Here is a 23818-nt window from a genome sequence, read left to right as displayed (position 1 = left end):
GAAGTGACAACCGAATAGCCAAGACCATTTTTCTTTACCTCATCAGATGGAGATGTGTTCTTCTTACCCTGATAGCAAAATAAGCTCATGCAGTAATTAGATACAGAGTCACACAACACCCATAACTTTATTCCCCACCTATGGTGGTGCTTATTGGGGAGGTATTGTGTGATTCCGGTTTGACTTTTCGTCCCAATTAGAGATTCGTCGACTGACAACTGTTCATGGGCTGTATAAAAGAATTTAAATAGCCTATTACAGTGCTCAATTAAGGGTTTGAACTTTTGAGTGGGGTCGTAACCTGGTTGGTTGGCTTTAGGTAGTTTTTCATTGTCAACAATGTGAAAGAAACTAAGCAAAATTTGAAATCTATTTCGTGTGAACATCTTACTAAACCATGGAGTTGCTTGTGAGTCACTAGTTGACCAATAAGAGGGGATAGTTGGTTTCCTAATCAGGCCCATATTTAAAACAGCAGCAATAAAAGCCTTCATTTCCAAAATGTTCACGGGGATCCAGCTGTGCCTACGACTACCAGGTGAGTCATTGTCTGCAAAAGACGAAATTGTCTGGTTAGCATACCTGTTGGTTTCAACCACAAACATAGTCAAAAGTGTTTCTGTAAAAAATAGTGTAAAATAGTCAATGGGCTTAGAGTCAACAGGTGGGCAATGTCTAGGTCCTGGAGATTCAACATAAGAAAAATCATGAGTGAAGTTACTGCGGCTCTCTTCGTTTATACTAAGCCAAATGTCATTGTCTGTAGGCCCGTCGGCATCATCATCCGATTCAGAGGTACTGGATAACACACTCCTATCAATGATTCTACTTAAGTTAGGTCTAGGCCTAACCTGTGTTCCTGACGTACTAGGCCTAGGTCTAGAAACATCAAAGTCACTCTCTGAGGATTGACCTGTATGTACATTTTTTTGTGGCTCATACAATGGATCGGCATCACTATCATCACTAAATAAATCACTAAGATCGTCTTCTGAGGTTAATAAATTACCATCAGATACATCACCATCAAGTTCTCTGTCCACCTCACTTGATCTAAGGTTCTCAGGATCCATTATTCAGCCATTTGAAAACTACTTAAGTGTTTTACACACTAATAATAAACACTACACGCACAATTCAAACGATTGTAGCACAAATCGTAATAATTACGCTATTAGAATTCAAGCAACAATGTTTCAAAAGAAACAACACACTAGCACGCGGTTCTGCATTCGTCGTCTGCCACGCTACTCAGCTAGTCAGCTGTCGGCAGCGCTGTGATGGACATTGTTTTTTTTTTAGATTCTCTTCTGGATTGGATTTTTTGTTTCCAAACACCACAGAAAATTAAAGGCATATTATTGGAAATACAATTTATTACGTCGAAACATAAAAATACCGAAAAATATAAACAAAGGATCTTAAAATAGTTGGTGGCGAAGATTCGTCACCATGGCATTTCTCGCATATACAACTGGTGGCGAAAAGTCGTCACCGTGGCATTTCTTGCATTTATCATTGGTGACGAAATTTCGTCACCGTGGCACTCAAAGGGTTAATAACTGTTAAGAATTACTAATTTTTTTATGCTCATGAATAATATATAGAATATGTGATGATCGGCCATCACAAAAGCTTACATGTCCCATATCCGGCTAAGTAAAACCTAAAAATATTCTAACACTACAAAGTATAAACTAATGTTTATTCACTCCAATAGCTAAGAAAATACTTAATGTCGACATTCTAAGAATATTCTAAAGCTAGTAAATACCTACACTTTTTTGCATATAAAAACCTAAAATAATCTTAAATACAGAGTGGTTACTTCAAGCAAACACTAGTTTTTATCATTCACTTACCCCTGACACTACAACAACTCTTACCAGTCATGACATGTAGAACTAAGATTTGTCCAATACGAGTACAAAAAAACGTAAAGTAACAAATAGATTTACTCACCTCTTAGTTGCTTTTTCACTGGTTTCACAGGATCAAGCCATCGCTACAACAAAAGAAATTACAAAATCAAATTAAAAACTGTATACAATAAAGTACTCTTATATTACCGTTTATTTCAAAAGTATTACAACTTATATTACTTTTTAATTTTCAGAGAACTTCACAAAGTCAGTTTTATATAGTTAACCCTCCATCAGGCGCTTAAAATTAGAAACACCATCAGGCGCTCACGGAGGTTTCCTCCAGGTTAGCGAATAATGGATATCATAGTCGTTTAAACTGTTTTTATTTGTTTAAATATTCATACTGGTTTAATTACAATGTAATATATTCATTTTTAGAAATTAAATATAAATTACTCCCTTATGTAATAAATGTTCCAAATAAGAAATTCAAAATCTTAAAAAAATGTTATTGTATAATAACAACATGATTTATTTTAAGGAATAATGCAATTAATTGTAAAAATGTTTAACCTACTGTAATAATATATGGAAATTAACTTAGTTTTTAACTTCTTACAAAAACAAATTACTTCAATTCTTGAGATATTATACAATTATGGTAATGTCAATTATTACTCTAAAATCAAAATTTATTCTTTACTAAATTTTTTTTTAAACACTACACAAAGTTTAAAAACATTTTCCTTCTAGTTCTTAACGACAATGTTCACTCCATAAACAGTACTGAAATGTTCCCTAGCACACGGGTAATGTACTGACAAGTATCTCGTCTTCATTCTCCATTTCACAAAATTCAAATAAAATATATTGTAAAACTTAAAAAGAAACCATCACAGGTCACACACATTTAGGCGCACACGGATTATTACTCCATAAAAACTAAACACTATAAGGCGCTCACGGAGATTTCATCCAAGCACTACAAACACAACATCGGGCGCTCACGGAGGAATCGTCCAGTCTCGCACGGAAGTAGACCTCATACTGACAGATTTTGACAAAGATAAGCGGGAGGCTATTGTTTCGCTTCCCCGAAAGATGCTCGTGAAGTAGACTGCGGGAAACGACTACCAACATCAGAAAAGTAGTACTATTTTTAATAATAAAAATTACACGGAGGAAAACTCCGTTTAGCGCCCGATGTAGGGTTAAAAAGCATTCTATACCTGTACAGCTGTATTTTAGTGTTCCTAGTATAATGAGCCATTTTTTAGTGTATTATTAAGTGCATATTTTCAATGCATTTTTCTCCATTTGATTAAAAATTAACAATTAAAAGTCATATTTTTCAGGGGGAAAAGTACTACAACTTTTAAATACATTATAAATTACTTAGTTACATAGATAAATCAATTATAAAAATGTCGTTGTATGATACTTAAACCATGATATATGTTTTAGATTTGTAATGACAATAATTACTCCTTTACTTGATGTTGGATATAGGACAAATTAAGCTTTAGGCTGTTCTGCTAAAATTGTGTTTGCCGATGAATTATTTATATGTTATTATATAGGTTATTATATTATTAATACACTACCACTAAAGTTTCTGTTTCTTGTTTCATTAAATTTAAGCTACAATGTTATTAGCTTCTTCTGGTGCCAGTATTTCACAGACAGAAACACTAAACACTTGCAGTACCACTCATACGGTTCTTTCAGGTTACCAAGATGGTTTCTGGCAAAGGATGAGTGGATGTGTTTTGTGTTATTATTATAATTAGTTGTCACTACTTATAGTTTCTGTGTAGTAATTAGATTAATATTATTAAACGAGTATTGCTATTTGTTACACCACATCAGTTGAGTACTGCTCAACACAATAATAAACCAATGAAAGTTGAGAACATTTGTCATGATAAGTAAGAGGATGAATGACAAGTGTTTAACACAGGAACAAGTGAACATCAGTTGAGTACTGCTCAACACAATAATAAACCAATGAAAGTTGAGAACATTCGTCATGATAAGTAAGAGGATGAATGACAAGTGTTTAACACAGGAACAAGTGAACATCAGTTGAGTACTGCTCAACACAATAATAAACCAATGAAAGTTGAGAACATTCGTCATGATAAGTAAGAGGATGAATGACAAGTGTTTAACACAGGAACAAGTGAACATCAGTTGAGTACTGCTCAACACAATAATAAACCAATGAAAGTTGAGAACATTCGTCATGATAAGTAAGAGGATATAAGCCTTGGACTCACCATGAGGTCAGAGTTGGGAGGGCTGGGCAGAACACCATTCTCTGAGAACTGAAGTCCAAAGTAGTCCTTCTCTATGAGCTCCAGGTGCTGGAACACACATTCCAGCAGCACTTGGCCCTTGGCTCGTTTCTGCAACATTAACACAAATTACAACCTGCTTACAATAATTGGCTGACTGACCTTCCATAACCTTCCTTTATGGTACATACTTTATTGGAGCTGACTACACAACTCAGAATCAGAATCAATCTTTATTGTTACATCAACGTTTATACATAGCATTGCTATAGAAACAGGTAACATTGTCATAAGTTAATGTAATAATGATACATACACATATACATTCATAATATGCACATCACCACTCACATATACATATAAACATATACACATAAACATACATATAAGAGGTCAAGACAGCGTAACAACTTTAATGTAATCTATGTTAAAATACAATTTTAAAATTCAGGATCCATAAAATACTCATCAATACTATAATAGTTTTTTCCAACCAAAAATCTGTTAGTTTACTTTTAAATGTTTTTGAATTGATTAAATGTTTGTATTGTAAAACTTATTGTAAAGTTTTTTTGCCGTGTGTATATTGGAGTTTTTTCTACCAGACGCAGTCGATGTATGGGATATTGAAAATTTGCTTTAAATATTGTATTGTAATTATAATCAAAGTTATCACTTGATAAGCTTTCAAAGTTTGATTGTACTGTTAGTAGGGTTTTCAGAATGTATAAATTTGGAAGTGATAAGAATTTTAATTCTTTAAACAGAGGTTTGCAAGAAGTTCTAAATGATGAAAAGGTCATTAATCTTATAATTTTTTTTTTATCTTAAAAACTTTATCGAAGACAGAAGATGACCCCCAAAATTCAATACCATATTGAATTATTGAAAAAAAGAAAGAGTAGTAAATTATTATTCTAGTTTCCAAATTAATTGAATTTCGTAACACTAGCATTTGATAACATGCCGAGTTCAATCTTCTAATAATATTTTCAATACATTTTTTCCAAGAAAAGTTTATATCCAGATCAATACCTAAAAATTGTACGCTATCACATAATTTTATTTGCTGGCCGTGGAAAATCACATCCTTATTATAGCCCTCCTTTAATTGTGCTGTTCGAAAAAACTCAAAATTTAATAGTTGAGTTTTCTCTTTATTTAATTTCAATCCGTTAACCTCAAACCAGTATGCCAATTCATAAAAAGCTTGATTTAATTTATTTTCCATTTGAAAGTGAGAGTCGGCTTTAACAACTGCGGTTGTGTCATCTGCATTTAATATAATTTTTGGTGAAACATTTTTAGGTAAATCATTAACGTACAGAAGAAAAAGTAGAGGTCCCAAAATAGACCCTTGAGGAACGCCCACTTTAATTTCTTCCCAACGAGTTATAGATTTTACACTATTTAAAAAAATTATGGTTCTTTCAAATCGATTAACTAAATAAGATTCAATCCACAGAATTGATCTATTTGAAAAACTGTACAGTTTAAGGTTTTTTAAAAGGATATTATGGTTCACACAATCAAAAGCCTTGGACAAATCACAGAACACACCCATGGTTCTCTGTGACCCATCCAAAGCCCAAGACACCTCATTTACAAGTTTATTAATGGCCCCTAATGTACTGTGACCCCTCCTAAAGCCGAATTGATCACAAGTCAAAATTGAATTAGATTCTAAAAAATTTGTAATTTGGTTTAGTGCTAATTTTTCAAATACTTTAGAAAATGATGGCAGTATTGAAATTGAACGGTAATTATCTGGATTTTGTTTTTGCCCTTTTTTATAGAGTGGTTTGAATTCAGCCCATTTTAATTTTTTTGGAAAACTACAATTTTTGAATGATTGATTAATTAAAACTGATAAAGGAACAGCTATACCATACATTACATGTTTCATTACGTCCAGAGGTATTTCATCCCACCCAGATGATTTTTTTTATTTTTTTATGATTTTATCACTTTAACAACATCATCTGATGACGCATTACCAAAATTAAACTTAAAAAATTGACATTCAAGATAAGTTTGTGCCTCTTGCCAAGTTTAGAGCCTCTTGTTCACAAGGTCGAGCCATAATTTCTTTGGCCAATTCTGCAAATTTTTTGTTGAAGAATTGTGCATTTCCTTTCCATTTTTAACAACCCTACCACTATCCAACACAACATCAGGAAAATTGTTGACAGATTTCTTACATCCAAGCTCAGATTTAACTACATGCCAAGCAGCTTTATTCAGAATCTTTTATGAAATTAGATTTATACATTTGCTTTGATTTATTACAGACATTTTTGAAAATTTGTTTATAATTTTTTAGATAATTTATAAAATTTAGATTGTTTGACTGTTTGGCTAGTTTACAAATCTCCCTCTTTTTAATGCTTGAAATTTGAATTCCTTTTGTTATCCTTTTTTATTTTTTAAATTTTTTGGTTTTGTTAGCAGAGAATTTTAATGGAAATGATTCTTCAAATATTTTGAAAGCAATTAAAGAAATTAGAACAGTTGTCAGCAAAAGTAAAATTGTTTGAAACATTCCACTTAGTGTCTTTTAATCCACTGCTAAATCTATAAAGAGCTTTTTTTAGAAAAAATCCGTCTTTTTACTCTAAGCTTAATATTGTCACTATCAGAAATAAGATACTTATAAATATCTAAAAAGACTGCCCTGTGATCCGACAAACCCAACTACTGTATAGTACGAGACACATCACTGCAAGCATGGTCATATGGGCAGTTACCGAACCTCACTTCCCCCTCACCTTGCGGCGTTGCCACATTGATACATCAGCTGATTCTCAGTACGACGTGACACGATATCTCACTTCGTCTCGGTTATTTACATACGTTTTGTTCTTCGGATTTTGATTATTCTGCATGTTTCAATTTTGTTATTATTTTTTGTTCATGTTCTATGTTGTAGTGTACATACGTGTTAATTTAAATCGTGAATGTAAAGGATTCAGGAAGATAGATGAATGGTAAAGATTGGCAGTAACGATTGTTACGATTCAATTCGATCGATTATCGCAACACTAGTTATTCTTCAGTTACAGTTGGCAACATCACGCCACAACCCAGACTTGCATTTATATGTCTCATACTATAGTATATATTATAGGAAGCAATAACCATTCTCTCTAACTATTCCCTCAAACAATGTTGTATTAACTGAGTATACAGACTAGAGAAATCTGCCATACAAATGATAAAAGGCAAAAACTGATGATTGATATTCTCATTACATAACCAACCCATTAATATTACTGCTAATAATTTATGATTGATGACCGTTTTAACCATAAACAAATACAGATATGGTTTTTAAATCTCCATTTTAAACTTTCGAACGGCACTAGGTTTTTTTCAGTGGTTTTGAATGACAGGCTTTGAAAAGCCCAAAAAAAGGTAGATTTTGATCACGTCTCAGTTTTTCTAAACAATGTGGCTAAAAAACTATTAAAGCTAAAGAGCTCAAATTTTGAAATGCTGTTTAATTTTATATATCACATGACTATGCTTTATATAGTTTGAATGCTTTTTAATCCCTCGTAGAACTGTTTTTAACCCTTTAGACGCCAACGCCCAAGGCTGCCGCCCAACCCATCATGCTAGCACCCGAACCAACTGTACTAGCCAAAACCGCCAGCCCTGTTTTGACGTTTTTGTAACCTATTACGCTTTGCTCTGTATTATCCTTAGTTTTTATGTTAATTGAATTTTTATTTGTAGGAAATTATATGCGCTATCAAATAGAGTTATTATAAATAGCATTTAGAATGGAACTACATTGTTTATGATGTGGTAATGCCTAACCAAAACATATGTTTACATAAAAATTTCACTTCAGGCCAAAATATCGGTACGAAAAAAAATATTTTTACCCATCGGTGATATTTTTAATCCTTACAGATATTATATCTAAGACTGCTCACAAAAATTCAGAACTGAAAGTTGAAAAATAGTTTCATAAAAAATACTTTTAATTAGTGTTGATATTAGAAAAAATGTACTATAACTAGAATTAATTTTACAGTAGGAAATACGTTTGTACATACTTACATAGTATTAAAATTAGAGCATCTTCTCAATAATATAAGTCTATATCATAGATTTTCTTCAAAAAGTAAGAAAAATCTTTGTCAACACAATAATTATTTACAAATATATATACATTTGTCCCCGTCACTTCTAACATGTGTGCTTAGGGAAACACAATGGGTGGACACTAAACTGAACAAAATTGATTACAGATAGTCTTATTTACTTCTAAAATAGTCCTAAACAGTTTAAACAGACTTTTCAAGTTAAAAAATAACTTTTAAAAGATGTTTTTCTCGAACAGCTGATCAATCGGACGTTGGCGCTTTTCGCCCGGACCTTGGCGGTCCGATCGATCGAACGTTGGCGTTTTTCGACTAGACTTCGACGATCCGATCAACCGGACGTTGGCATCCAAAGGGTTAAATCCCTACAAGAACTATTTTTAAATGAACTCAAAATAGGTCCCCTTCAATTAATATATATTATTTAATATATATAATTATATTAATGTAATGAAAGTAACTAAAACCCTTTAAAATAAAACTTTTTATTACATCAACGTGTTTCGGTTTTTAACCATCAGTGTAAATTAACCTCTAAATAAATAAATAAATAATAAACAATTAGATACACACATGTGGACCTTTTAAACATATGTTAAATTTAAATGACTGTTGTAATTTTCTTATAAGTAATCTGTATTTAATATTTAAATTTTTTCAAAAATTGGATTTGTCTTATTTTTCAGATTACTATTTAAAATGTTATGAGGCTCTTTATTATAATTTAGATAAATATGTAATTCTTCTTTTGTGTTTAATTTCTCTCCTTTCCTTTCGATATCTAAAATTTCCATGTTCTTTTCAATATTTGTGTAGTTATGGTCAGTCTCCAATAAGTGTTCAGCAAAATTTTATTTTATTGTAGACATGTTGTTTGTTTTTAAAGCTTGTATGTGTTCTTTAAACCTTTTATTAAAATTTCTTCCAGTTTGCCCAATATAATAGCTTTCACAGTCACTACAGTTAATTTTATATACTCCAGATTGTTTGTATAATTCCTGTTTGTCATCATTTTGGTTCACTTTGTTTTCAATAAGTTTAAATGTATTATTTCTTGTTTAGTGACTGATGGAGAATTTTGAATTTTGAAAGGTTTTTCGAACAGCTTTGTTTAATTTAGTATTGAATGGTACACATATAATTTACACTGTAACTGACTACATACTAACAAAAGTTTAGAATGGAATGTAAATAAGTTTTTATTTTAAAAAATATTCTGTTACTGGAATACACACCGGTTTGGTGTGAGCAGTATGTTAAATAAGGTATTGTGTTCTGCAAAGTTAGGTATATGAAATGATTTACTTTCACTAGTCAATGTATTTTATCTGCTTAGTTATACTCCTAAATGACATAAGAAAGAATTTTTATGTATCTTGATAATAAATGTTTTAATATAGTGCTAATCTTGAATCCTTGAAAGCTTTTATTGCAATATACTTTTTTTCTTACGTTGAACAATGGTGTTTCCTGGCATCTCTAATACAAATCTTGGCATACACCTGTTAAGTGTAAAATGTTTACTTTATACCTCAAAGGCTATATACCAGCCTCTAAGAATTTTCATTTGCTACTGTCACAAAACAAGAAGTGTCCCATATATCAACATATATCCCAAACCAGCCGGTCATACTTGGTACACTGATATTACACATCTTGACTGAAATGAGATGTTGCAAAGAACTACCACTTGACTTCAACCCCAAAAATTCCTTTATGCAAACATGAATATAGAAATGTTGAAAAATTCTTTTAATGTGTAGCATTGCCATCAGAAAAGTGATCAGGAGTGATCTTTTTAAGAGGATAATGCAAAGTCTGCTTCCAGATTTCTAGGTTTTCTTCTGGAAAGGACAAAATACAAGTGTGTTGTGTTCCAAGTAATCTGATATGAAAACATATTGAAGATGTAATAAATAGTGAAGGGATGTAGGGTAGCTTAACTGGTTTTCCAGAGAACTATTCCAGAAAAAAACTTAGAAATCTGGAAGCAGACTAAGCATTTTCCTCTAAAAAAGATCACTTCCTTCTCTGATGGCAATGCCACTCAGTTACAAAAGACTCAAAACATTTCTATAATCATGTCAAATGGAATAGAATGCCACAAATTTGAGCTCTTTAGCTGTAATAATTAGCTACGTTGTTTAGAAAATACTGAGAAATGACCTTAAACTACCTTTTTGTGGGTTTTTAAAAGCCTATCATTCAAAACCAAAAGGCAGCAAAATGTAAAATTTTGCATTTTTACTAGTCTTGGTAGGTATAACCACCATACAAAAAAATCATCAAAACCTGAGAGATCAAGATCCAAAATTATATTTGACATGGAATGACCCTATAAACTCATAACATAAGATGCTGTGATTAACTTATTATCCTTTTCTATGTATTTAAACCCAAAATTGCAACCTTTCCTGTTATTACTAGCACCACACAAATTTCAGTTTATAATTCATATTTCATGCCCAATAAAATTATACACAACTAGACTAATTAATCAATTTTAACATTCTCTTTAGTTTTACAATAAACCACTTTCAAAATAAAATGTTAATTCTAACCAATCTGCAGCTACATATTTAAAATGGGCATGTAGTACCTACTACATACTATCATTAAGAATATCTGTCCAAGAATGATAATTAAAAGCCAACAAACAATAAAGACAAAGACACACCTCAAGGTGGAAGCAGTGTTCAGTGTCGTCCAGGAAGACGACGTTAGCGCTGAGAGTCTTGAGTCGATCGCGTGCCAGCTCCGATGCTCGAACGTTATACGTGCCACTCGAGCCTCCCAGCGCTCGCCGTGACACGCTCTCAATCATCCTGCTCACAAATACATAGTGTTACTAATCTGAGTCTTGCGTAGATTGCGTGTCAGCTCCGATGCTCAAACATTTAAAAACAACTATCAATAGCAAGAAACATGAGTATTATTAGTTATTTATTTATTGATTACATCTGGGAATGAAGTGAAAGAAACTTTCAATAAGAAAATAAACTTTATCAAAATAATTAGTACTTTATTGCTAAAACCTAGAACATTACCAATATTAAGGGGATGGCTTTAGATGTATTTAGCTGTTACTTAAAAAATTTATCTCAATATTCAGCGTTCGAAAAAGATATAGCTCTGTGTAAAGTCATAACCTGTGGAGTCCCACAAGGCTTTATGTTGGGGTCATTGCTGTTTTTAATTGCAATGAGTGATCTGAATCTGCAAATATTATTTTATACACTGATGATAACACTATAGTAACTACAAATAAAGATTATAACAAACTCTTAAAAGGCTATAAGTTGAACATTTAATCTTATAGAGAACTGGCTTACTGCTAATAACTTAATTCTAAGTAGTGATAAAACAACTTCTGTAATATTTAGCCTCAGATAAGATCCTAACAAGATACAAGATATATTTCTAAAACTTTTAGGTTTCCCTTTTGATCCTAATTTAAATTAGTATCAGCCAATTGAAGGGGATAAAAGTAAACTTAGTACAAGTGTGTTTGCAATTACACATTTTATGTGGTGAACTTGAGGAGAAAGCTCTTATACAATCTTACTTTAGTCTTTCTCACAGTCATTTAACATATATTTTGATTGCTTGGGGCTCTTCTCATACAAATGAAGTATTCATCATACAAAAAAATGCTATCAGAATTTTGGAAGGAAACAATAAATATTATAGTTGCAGAAAACTATTCAAATGCTTCAAAATGTTGACATTCTCTTTATATATACAACAATGCCTACTTTACTGCCGTGCTAACTTAGATAAATTAAACCTAAGGAAAATGTTTACAATTGTAACAATATTAACCTACTTCAAACTAGACTAGCTAAGACCGACAAAAGCCCAATGATGATGGCTATTAGACTATATAATAAGTTACCATTAGATATAATAATGCTAAGTGATAAGGAATTCAAAACTAAACTAAATTATTTTCTTTGAAAAAGGTTGTTTTATCCTGGAAGATTACATCTTAAAACTATTGACGAAGCAAGACTTTTAGAATATTCACTCTTTTACAAAAGTCGTAACATTTTATTGACGTGCCAACGTATTTGTGTGAAATATTTTCTGACAGAATAAAATTCTTATTCTTATTCTATTGTTTAGTTATGTTTGTAATATGGAAAAAATATTTTAAAATATTTAAAATTAGCATCTAGTGGTTCAATAATTTTTTCTAGTACATGTATATAATTATATAAAAATAGAGAAAATATAGAACTTAGCCTGTCTTTTTAAATATGAACTCATTTTAATATGCCATAACTAATAAATAATACAAAACCATCTAAACTGATGTAATATTATAAATTCAGTTAAATGGCATTATCTATTTCATATAGAACCAGGCAGTCAACATTTCAAAAAGGTTTAATATACGTACAATACTTTGTGCTATTCTTTTTAAATGTTCTATTATTATTATGCACACTCACACTGGATACACCAATGTATTGCCTGCTTGCTGTTTAGTCTCACACTGGATACACCAATGTATTGCTGTTGAGTCTATCTCAATATCTGCTATGTAGTAGCAACTATTATTACAAATGACAATGGATTTATTCAAAAAGTTGCATTTCAACAAATCATACTAAACCTATGATTTACCATACCACTTCAATAATATTTTGAATCGACATTTTCAGAAAATATTAATATGGTCAAAAAAACTTTGTTATATTTACTACTTTGCCAGAATTTGACTCTACAAGTTGGAGAAGGATCTTCCAACAATTAAATTTAATTCACAAAAATGAGTACATTACACTAGATGATTAAAATAGATTACAAACACTAAATATAGTTTATAATTGACAATGGATGATGACTCGAAAGAAAGACATTTTTGTGACATCTACCACTGTTAATGCTAATACTAACAATGACAAATGTCCAAAAACCTGTCATCCCTACAAGATTTTGTATGGTAGCACTAAAATAATCGCAGCACAGAAATTTTTAAATTTACTGCACAAAATTAAAATTTACGCCACACAATCCTCAAATGGGCGCAAATTTTTCTCTTTTGTACGGCAAAAAGTGTAGTTTAGTGGTATAATCTACAGGGGTAAAGTTAAAATAGCTCTTCTATGTTTGTCTAATAATTAGTGAACAACATAATAACAGTATTGTCCAAGACTGATGTGCTACTCACACGAGTCAACAGATCAGTGTTTCACATCATACAGCCACACATCAACTGAACTCAGCCTTCAGACGACTAAGAATATTTTACCAAGTTGACACAATGTTTATCAAGCAAACTGCGAGTTTACCCAGTGACTTTTCAAGGTGACGAGAAAATTTATGTTGTCTGCCAGGAGAATATTTTGTAGCACTATCTGAACATATATCCCCCACCCAAGTGAGCCAGTTTATGGTGCTGACCGCATTTACACCATCTTACTTCCCTATCTCTTTCTTATCAGAGTTATCAGGGATTAGAAGGTAAGTCTCAGGCAGTGTTCGGTGTGTTTACTGATAGCAGATACAGTATCACATTTATAGGCACTGTCAACTCAACCAGGATAGCAAACATATATTGGTCTTTCAACAGATGAAATCTTAAAAACATTTTGGAAAACTTATCTCATGAGATAGATCCTTTATTTCCTCCCAAAATAACAGAAAAAGAAAGGATTGTTTTGTAATAAAAGAGTTGTTAGTTTTTTCAACAGGATGAAACAAAAATAAAAAATTAATTATATCAAAAGCTTGACTACTAGGTTTTTTCACCAATTTTGCAATATGTATAGTTTGCTAAAACTCTCAAGTTACTTATGAAAGTAAAATGTATGGTTTTATTTTTTTAAGTTTTTCAAAAATGTATTTTAAATTCTACATTTTTCCATACTGGTTTTATGATTCTACTTTACAATTTTAACCATTAGTTAGCCATTATTCAAAGTTTTTAGTCAGAGAAATTTGAAACTGCTGTACTTCTAATAATCTAATGGTATGATTTTTATTACATTTGACATGTATGACAGTCATGCCTAATGTGGTAAATGACAGGCCAGCCAATCCACCCACACTTTACTTTAAACTGGTTCCTCATTTTAATAAAAGACGTCACTTCCACCTACAAAGCACAAGGCAGGAACACTAAAATGAACTATTTTGTGGTTTGCCATTCAAACATTCACAGAGGGTATTAACTGTGTATGTTGTAAAATTACTGTTTATAAATTAAACAACTCATTAGGATAGATTTAATAAAACATGTACAATGTAGTTGTGATTCATGTTTACTCGTTTGCATTCTAATTTTATATAATGTTACATTTGCGCTAGGATCAAACCAGAAATCTAAAAGTCAAAATAATGAGGAGTCTACTAAATAAGTAATTTTTTTGAATACTTACAAAAGCCTTTCTTAAATTAAATAAAACATCACTTAAGTTACTATTACTAAGTCGTCAATCATGACTCAGTCAGTGAATCATGAATTGTTTGTGAAAAACAAATTTTCTCAATAAAAGCTTGCAAATTTGTATTAAATTTCTACCATTTAATGCCTATCAGATAGATAACAAGTATTCACCCCAGCACATTTCAAACAACATACATAGCTGTAATACTGGCTGTCATCTTGAAACAATGCATTGAAATTAATTTAAAACTGATTGATACCAAAATTTCCAATAGCTTACAAACCCGTTCAATGCATACTAATTACAATTCAGTCAAATGATAAAACTGTGAATCTTGCAACTTCATACTACATGAGGCAAGCTAACAAACTTATCCGTGGAATATGTAGGTATTATTCTTTTACAATTTTGAATTAGACAATTTCTTTATTAACATATTCTTTGAGAACAGTTACACGTCAAATGGTCAATAAATAAAATTATAATAAATTTCAGCAATTCACTGGAGCAAGTCCATAAACTCATCCTCTGAGTAGAACGGCCGTTCCAGAAGCCATGCTGTGAGTTGCCTCTTGAAGTTTTTTGGCTGTTCTCTCTTGAGGTGCTCTGGAAGGTTGTTGTAATAGAGGGCACCTTTGTAAGATGGTTTTTGCTCGAACAGGCTCAGGCGATGCTGTGGGATGGTGAAGTTTGCTGCGTGTCTGGTGTTGTGCTGATGTAGGTCTCGGTGTCTTGGCTGTGTTGTTGTAATTGTGTGAATGATGACTTCCCTTATATAAAGTGATACTATTGTGAGTATTTTTAGGTCCTTAAATGACTCCCTGCAGCTGTCCCTGTAGTTTAAGTTGGCTATGCATCTAATTGCTCTTTTTTGCTTTACAAGTAATTTATCTAAATTGCCCTTTGACGCCCCTCCCCATGCTGCAATACCATATCTGAGGTGCGATTCAAAAAGGACATAGTAAAGAACTCTGGCCACGTCTGGACTGCATACTTGCTTAATTCTTCTTATGGTGTACAGGCTAGTGGATAATTTCTTGTTAAGCTGATCGAGTCAATTATGATGCCTAGGTATTTTGTAGAAGTTTGTATCTGTAGTCCGGGTAGTGATACATTTGTGTTGTTGCGCTTAGTGCTGAATGTCATTTGTACGGTTTTGTTCTCATTTAGGACCAGGTCATTGGAGGAGCAGTAGAGTTTCGTTCTGTAGAAGCGCATGCTGGTTGTTTGTTCTAGCCTTTCTGTTGTTCTGTCAGCGAAAGTGAGTACTGTGTCGTCAGCATACATTATATTGTGGCCTGCTTCACCTATCCATCCAGGCAGGTCATTAACAAAGAGGATGAATAGGACTGGCCCCAGTACTGACCCCTGCGGCACTCCTCTTCTTATACTGGTGGCTTTGGAAAGTGTCTTGTGTTTGGTGTTGTCCTTTGTGTAGGCTATTTCCACATGCTGTGTCCTATTGGAAAGGTAGCTCTTGAACAATTCCGCCGCCATTCCTCCTACACCCAGCCCTTGTAGTTTGGAGATAAGTTGTTCATGGTTCAGGCAGTCGAACGCCTTACTGAAATCAAGGAAGAGGCTTGTGGCAGTGCATCCTTCTTCAAGTTGGTCTAAGATATATTCAGTAAGTTGGATTATGGCAGTGATTGTCGATCTTGCCTTTGCAGAAACCATGTTGCTGATTGTTGAGGAGATTATGTTGTTGTAGATGGTGTATGAGTTGGGTGAGCGCTATTTTTTCTATTATTTTCGAGAATGTTGAAATTAAGGATATTGGCCTGTAACTGTTTCTTTCTGTGGTTGGTCCACTTTTATATTTCAGGTAGACTTTTGATATTTTTAATTTATCTGGAAAAATGCCTTGTGAGAGTGATTTATTTATCAGTTCTGTTAGGGGTGGTGATATTTCATTTTTACAATTTTTGATCATTTTAGCTGATATTTCGTCAATTCTGGATGAGGTTTTTGGCTTTAATGACTGGATGGTTGTTTGAACTTCGTCTAGTGTAACCCGCCTAAATTGAAAAACATGATTTGTTGCTGGTAGGAAATCTGGTATGGTGTTATTTATTGTGTTGTCAAAATCTTTAAGTGTCCTTTCAGCAATTGTTGAAAAAAAATCATTGAAATGGTTTGAAACTTCTGTTGGGTCGTCTATTATTTTATTGTCTATTTGGAGGTTGATGTGGTTTTCCTTGTTTGGTTTGGATTCTCTTTCTCGGTTTATTGTTTGCCACAGAGCTCTAGACTTGTTTTCTGCCCTGTTGATATAGGCAGTGGAGTGTTCTTTCCGGAGCTGCTTGAGATGTTGGTCATATTCCTTTTTACTTGCAGCTGTTTTATCTTTGTCCTCAGGTTGCCCCGATAGTTGTTCCTTTCCTAGGTCTTTGACATTTGTGTCTATGAATAAGTTATAAATTACAATAGTTATTGTAGTTACAGTCACAGGCACATGTTATATTCCAAAAGCCCACATATACAGGTATATCAGACCACCTGTATCAAAACAAACTAATTGAAAGAGAATCTGAATCATCACGGAATTTGAAGTTGATTACAATCAATCTTGAATAAAATTATTATATTGAATAATAATGGAACTGTAAATTCCTCTCGAGCAATTTGGCACTTTTCAGAATTCTATGATTATGTGAGAATGGTAAAATATACAATCTAATATGTTAAGGATACATTGAATGCTATATTTTAAGTAGGCTATTCATTTTCTTAAATATTTCTTGCTAAATTTTTTGACGATTATCTTTGGAATTGACAAAAATATAAAATATTTTGTTACATGTATAGTTATATAATTATAAATATTATAATACTTACAAATATAAAATAAATGAGTATGTATTAAAAACATGTAAAACTCTTCCAACCATGGTTCAAAAATTGCATATTGTCACCATTCAAAATTTAAATAACCCAAATATTCAAAGCAATTGATTGCTGCTTTTAATTAACGAACAAATAGGATAAAAGAACAGAAAATGTTTGTAAATTATTTCCACAATATTTCTAAAATGTGTTTGATTTTTATGTAAACCTATGATCATCTATTATTCATAGCCCAAAAAGCTGTTCTGAGAGCAATGGTTGGTGCAAACTTTAGAGAGAGCTGCCGACCACTATTTAAAAAATCTAAAATACTCACACTACCAGGTTTATATATTTTTGAACTGTTGGACTTAGTCCATAAAAATCCAAACATATTTGACCAATACAAAAATCAACATAATCATAATACTAGACACAAAACTCTTCTTGCCTTTCCAATACATAAAACTTCTTTATTTGAAAAAAGTCCATACATACATATGGGAATTCGGTTATATAATTGTTTACCTTTATTACTAAAAGAGCTTAAAAATAATAATTTTTAAAATGATATTAAAAACCTCCTCATAGAAAAGGCTTACTACAGTGTAAATGAAATGCAGAAAGATTTTTCAAATAATATAACTAATCAATTTTAAAATCCCAACCCATGTAATTATTTATTATTACACCATTCTATCACTTCAGACTATGTAAAATAAGGATGATTTATTATTTGGTATAGACATAATACTATATAGACAATTCATGCAGTACGTACTGCAACGCTTGTAGTTTAGTTATACTTTTAAAAAACTTGACCATGCACCTGTTTGTATTACTTATGTAATTATTCAAATGTCAATGTGCAATAAATACTTTGATTTGAATTTGATCTAAATTAAACATATGATTTTTATATAAACCTAGATGGTCTAAATTATTTTGCCAGTATTTTAGAGTTTGTAATACTACTACAGTTGTATACTCTGAAACATTGATTCAATCCCCACTGTTACATGCGGTACGGTACGGCACAGTGGGGACGTGAGAGTGTCCCTTCAGTAATGAGAGTTGCGCTCACTTAACTCATCGTTGAGGTTGGAGGACCCTAAAGCCCTTGCAGCCCTATGGCCCTTCCCTTCCCACATCACACTGGTTACATCTTACTTTGTCTTTCTTATTTCATCCCGCCTTCTATACAATACCTTACTCCAAACTGAATTAGCCTGTCTAACTTCACTAATTGATTCTCTACAAATTATTCGTTTATTTTACTTTTTATTACATTCACATTTAATTTATTTTTAATTCTATTATAAATAACACAATAACTGATTTATTTTTTAAAATGAAATCAAAATGCTTTTACAGTGAATTTAAACGTAAAACAAATTATTTTCTTGTGTCTAAACCCTTTTTTGCACTTAGTACAAGACTATTGCTTTTAAAGTGACAGGATATTATGGATGTGAAAGGAATTTATATATAAATTATATAAACATATATATATATATATATATATATATATATATGTGTGTGTGTGTGTGTGTGTTTTTCAAACTTTATGCACACAGAAGGAATTTTGGAAATTATACAGCAAAGATAAAATGGACAAAGTTATGCGTAATAACAAGACCAACAAATTAATATGGTCAAGTTGATTATTGGTTTTTGACAACATTTTCAAACCGTAGAGCTTTTTTATTATTCGCTTGATGTTTATTTTTTTTTTAATAATAAATTACGATACAATTTGAAACTAACATGCTATTTGGGTAATAAATAATTTAAAAATTGTCAGTAACTGTCATTTTATGTGTGCGTATGTGCATGTGTGTGTGTGTGTGTGTGTGTGTGTGTGTGTGTGTGTGTGTGTGTGTGTGTGTGTGTGTGTGTGCGCGCGTGCGTGCAGATAGAGATAGGGTGAACAAAAGATGATTCTGTTTAGTTCTATGTAAATATTTACAAATATTCTATATACAGCTGACTGGAAACTTGTTGTTGTTATCACAATGTAATAAAGAACTTGTACATAGTCACTGATTAAAACTACATAACTAAGCTTATTCTAAAACATTACTTTTGATACAAATTCTATTGATATAAAAACGTTATAAAACATAACAAACATTGATTAGATCCCAAGCTTAAACCCTATTACATTTATTTTTTACATTTTTTTTGTTATGTTATTAATTATTGGTTTGAGTTATCTTTGTTTCTTTTATTAATCAATGTGTTTCTGATGAAGGATTCTAGGAACCCAAAATTCAAACACGAACACTGATATTTCTGTCTTTTCATAACTTCGACTTACTTGCAACTCATATATATTTATATATTGATAAGTACAAATCTCTAACACAGTTTTTTATGCTTTCATTGACTTTTAATACTAACAAAGCTTTAACAAAGTAATTAGTCTACAATAAGCACTAACTTAATGACCGATTCTGAACACATAATGGGAGATACTCCTTAATAGTGGCTAGATGATAAATTGACAAAAATTACCAACACCAGTTGAAATTAATGTAACTACAGCATTTGTGACAAACTGACCACGTGGCAGGTCACACACTTCTACACAAAGGTTATACTCAGTTAAACTGATCAAGTTTACAGTTTACAGTTTACAGTTTCTTAAACTCTAATACAGTTTCTCATTTAACATTTTCTTAAACCCTTCACTAGTTGATATAACCCACAGGGATGGAATTTTAATTTTGTTAAAGCCTTTAACGATGTTTTGCCTGAGTGGTCCAGTTGTCTTTGAACCTGTAATGGCAACTCTTGTTACTGTCTCCTTCACAATGGCAATTCAGAAAAACATTATCTATTAATTAATAGCTGCATGATAGAATTTATTGTAACTAATATTATCTGCAGAGTATTTTCCACATAACTGTAGTTCTATAGTGTTACTTCAAAATTTGGCTCCACCTCATGTAGTAAACCAATTACTTTCAATTGAAATTTAAAATGTGTTTCTCGTTATTTTAAACCGTTTTTATATTGTTTAGTTACTGAGTTTGTTTTATTTACAGAAACAGAAGGCTACATCTAAATATCAGTAGTATTAAGTAACTGATAATTAGATAATGATTTTTATTTACTTTTTTACAACTGTCATAACAAGATCATCATTACTGCATTTCAAAATTATTATAATTAATATTTCTAATTTATTCATAGTATTAGACATTAATTTGAGGGTAACAATTTGAAGTTCAAAATGTTAATTAATCCACATTTAAATAACACTTGATTCTTTTAACAATCTGAAAAAAAATCACCATAAATATCTCCAACAATTGTAAACATTAAGACAGTAAATGCCAGAACAATAACCACAGTATACAGTCAGAGACAGACCAGACCAAACACCTGCAAAGTCCGAAGTGCACAACGACAGGAAGTCGCATGACACAACTATGCCATTAGCCTGGTTCAGCAAGTCCACACACAAGCTTATCACAACCAGCTGATAACTGTGGCTACCTCTCTCTGGCAGCTTATCTCTCAGCCTACACTTCTTGACCTCTTTGCCAACCAAGAGGCATCTCTCGTCAATCAGCTTCTTGTTCACAATCTGTTAATTGCTTCAATAAATATTATTTTTCGAAAACACGAGAAACTAAAAATTGCTCTGCAATCAAGTTTTTGCAATTTATCATGTAGGGAGTATCACACCATAGATTTACTGTAACCTTTAGTAAACAATGTTAAATAGTGAATTATTGAACATTTCTAAACTGAATTTCTTAATTTGCTAAACTATTTCTTGTAGAGACTATAAAGATTACTTTTAGTTTATGTGTTGTGGAAATGACCAACTGATACTAATCCCAGATTTAGTCATGTCAGATTTTTTTTATATTGCACAGTTTACCAATCCACCAGAATATGATTATTGACGCTATTCAATATAATACCAGCTCAGTAAATAATGAATTCTCCTAAAATCTATAATTGCAAATTAAAACTGAAATTATCTATTAAGTTTTGAAGATGATAGCTATAAAGGTTTCCAGTTTTCTAGTACTTTAACCATACAATTGTATGGACTCTCAAATAAAAATGAAATTAATAAAATGGAATACATTATTTAAAAAATTTTGAACTATAAAAACCAACTAATTCAAATTTATTCTTTCTTAAGACATGGATATTTTGAAATGCTGTTGTTTTTTTTTTACAACATGGCCCCACAATAATAACCAGATTTTTAAGTTCATCTCTTTAAAATAATATGCCAATTTTCTGATATAAGGTTTTACTCACATATCCCGTTTCCAAATTATGTTTCCTAAGATTTATTTAATTACCTAACTTGTTTCTTTTCATCATTTTTTATTCTTAGCTATACATACAAAATCCAAATACCACTGATTGACTAATCACAAAATTTTTGAAACTACAGAACGGATTTACATGGTACTTTATACACATGTTTGTATTATCTTATAAGTGCTCACTAAAAATAGTCTTGAAAATTTCATAGCTTAACCAAGGAAATCTGTGAAAACTTCGGCTTTTAATGATCATTTTTATTACATTCAGAAATGTTAAAACATTAACATTACCATTAACCCTTTCAGAGCCAGGAGCAAATATGAGATGTTGGAAAATGTTTTCACATCTCATATCCCCTTGTGACTAGTCAAAAGTGCCAGGCTAAAATTGGCGATTTTGCAGTCTCTTAGATTAAAATTTATAAGTTTTCATAAAACTTAGAGAATTACCTAAAAGTTGTACCAAATTACTCGTATAGATATATCAACAAAAAAATATATAGATGTAGTTTTAAGTCATTTAAATTTTTTTTTTATGTTTTAATACATTACATAAAAATTTTTTATTTTTTTAACTTTTTTTGCAAATAACTAAAAAAGGAAAAATAATTTTACTGTGGGAAGCTGTTTTATTATATTATACATTTAGAAAGGAACAACCATACAACATTTTGTGTTATTTCTCTCATAAATAAATTTTTTATGACACATTTTGTATAAATACGCATAATTGTACTTCGCAACATTTTATAAGTGTTAAAGCAACTGACTCTTACATTGCAAGAAACTTAAAATAAATATTCACATTATGGATGTGCCAGTAAACATGATGATTGTAGGATCCATAAACAGTTTCAATACAGTTAAAAAACACTATTTACCAAGAAATATTTACACAGTTTTATTTGAAATTTATTTACACTTTTTCTATTTACAAATGTGATATTTACAATTTCACTCCCGTGAGATCAAAAATTTTCATTCATTGTAACAACTACACACAATAGCTAAGCACGTAACAACTAAAACTACTAATATTTACAACCACAAAATAAAATAATAAAGAAGAATCCAGCATACAATAATACGATTACACTGAAGCATAAAGAATAAACAACGAAAGATCGAGTCAGCTGATAATGTCACGTGACAATTACGAAATAAAAATGCATAGACCTCCAAAATAAAAATAATATTCATATTAATTATCTACAAATATACCGGGGAATAAAAAAACATAAAACTTTAATCATTTGACATTGTATTTATTGAAGAAAACAACGAATATCAAGGAGATAATATATTGCCGCCTGGCACTTTTCAGATACAATCTATGGCAGCAATATATTGATTGCTTCCTGGCCCAGAAAGGGTTAAGATCCCACATGACTCTTTAGATATGTTCAACATCAAGTTTTTTGCATGTTTCCAATTAATGTTTCCATTGCATGTTAACCAATCACAAGAACTCGTGGAAAACAATGATATCTCTCAAAATTTTTTAATTCAACAGTCTTAGATCTGTTTGTTCTAAATTTTAATTTATTTATATACAAACAACAATGTTACGAAATGCAGTGTTTGCCTCTTTAAGCTTGTAATGGTCTCTAAATGTAATACAAATTTTGTCAAAGTGAATTTTTATTTATTTTTTTAAAGAAAAAATATTTGGATTTATACTAACTATTAAGTACGGTAGGTCTGTTTTATTAGACCACACCCAATGTTCAAAACATACCAGTGTTTAAGTCACAACTCAGAACCCTACCAGATGTGTCACCATGTGTTCCCCATGTGTACATGTTACACTGTACAAGGACTTTCTCGACTGAATGTCACATTTATGAATGTATTGGCCCTTATTTCTGCTCCTGGCCTCTCTGGATAAATTCAAATATAGAAAACCAAACAAAATATACAATAAATCTGGAAACAATGTATTTTTGTACAGTTCTCATATCTGATGTACATGGTTTTTTATTAATATAACAGGCATAGATCAACAACTCATAACTAGGCTGAGTT

At 31.5% G+C, this 23818-nt stretch overlaps 1 protein-coding gene across 1 annotated transcript in view; it reads right to left on the bottom strand.

Annotated features, from left to right (window-relative positions):
• The window catches only part of LOC124367018 (tyrosine-protein phosphatase non-receptor type 4-like), a 69224-nt gene extending 47898 nt beyond the window's left edge, over nucleotides 1-21326 (bottom strand). The window contains exons 1-4 of the mRNA XM_046823699.1: nucleotides 20874-21326; nucleotides 10952-11099; nucleotides 4145-4273; nucleotides 1963-2005 (exon numbers count right to left, since the gene is read on the bottom strand). Of these exons, the coding sequence (XP_046679655.1) occupies nucleotides 1963-2005; nucleotides 4145-4273; nucleotides 10952-11099; nucleotides 20874-20923 (370 nt within the window). The 5' untranslated portion in view covers nucleotides 20924-21326. The remainder of the gene's footprint in view (nucleotides 1-1962; nucleotides 2006-4144; nucleotides 4274-10951; nucleotides 11100-20873) is intronic.
• Nucleotides 21327-23818: the final 2492 nt, after the last annotated feature.

This window comes from Homalodisca vitripennis, chromosome 7, assembly GCF_021130785.1.
Source record: "Homalodisca vitripennis isolate AUS2020 chromosome 7, UT_GWSS_2.1, whole genome shotgun sequence".
Lineage (NCBI taxonomy): Eukaryota > Metazoa > Arthropoda > Insecta > Hemiptera > Cicadellidae > Homalodisca > Homalodisca vitripennis.
The sequence above is the reverse complement of the archived record's forward strand: the minus strand, read 5'-3'. Positions and strand labels throughout refer to the sequence as shown.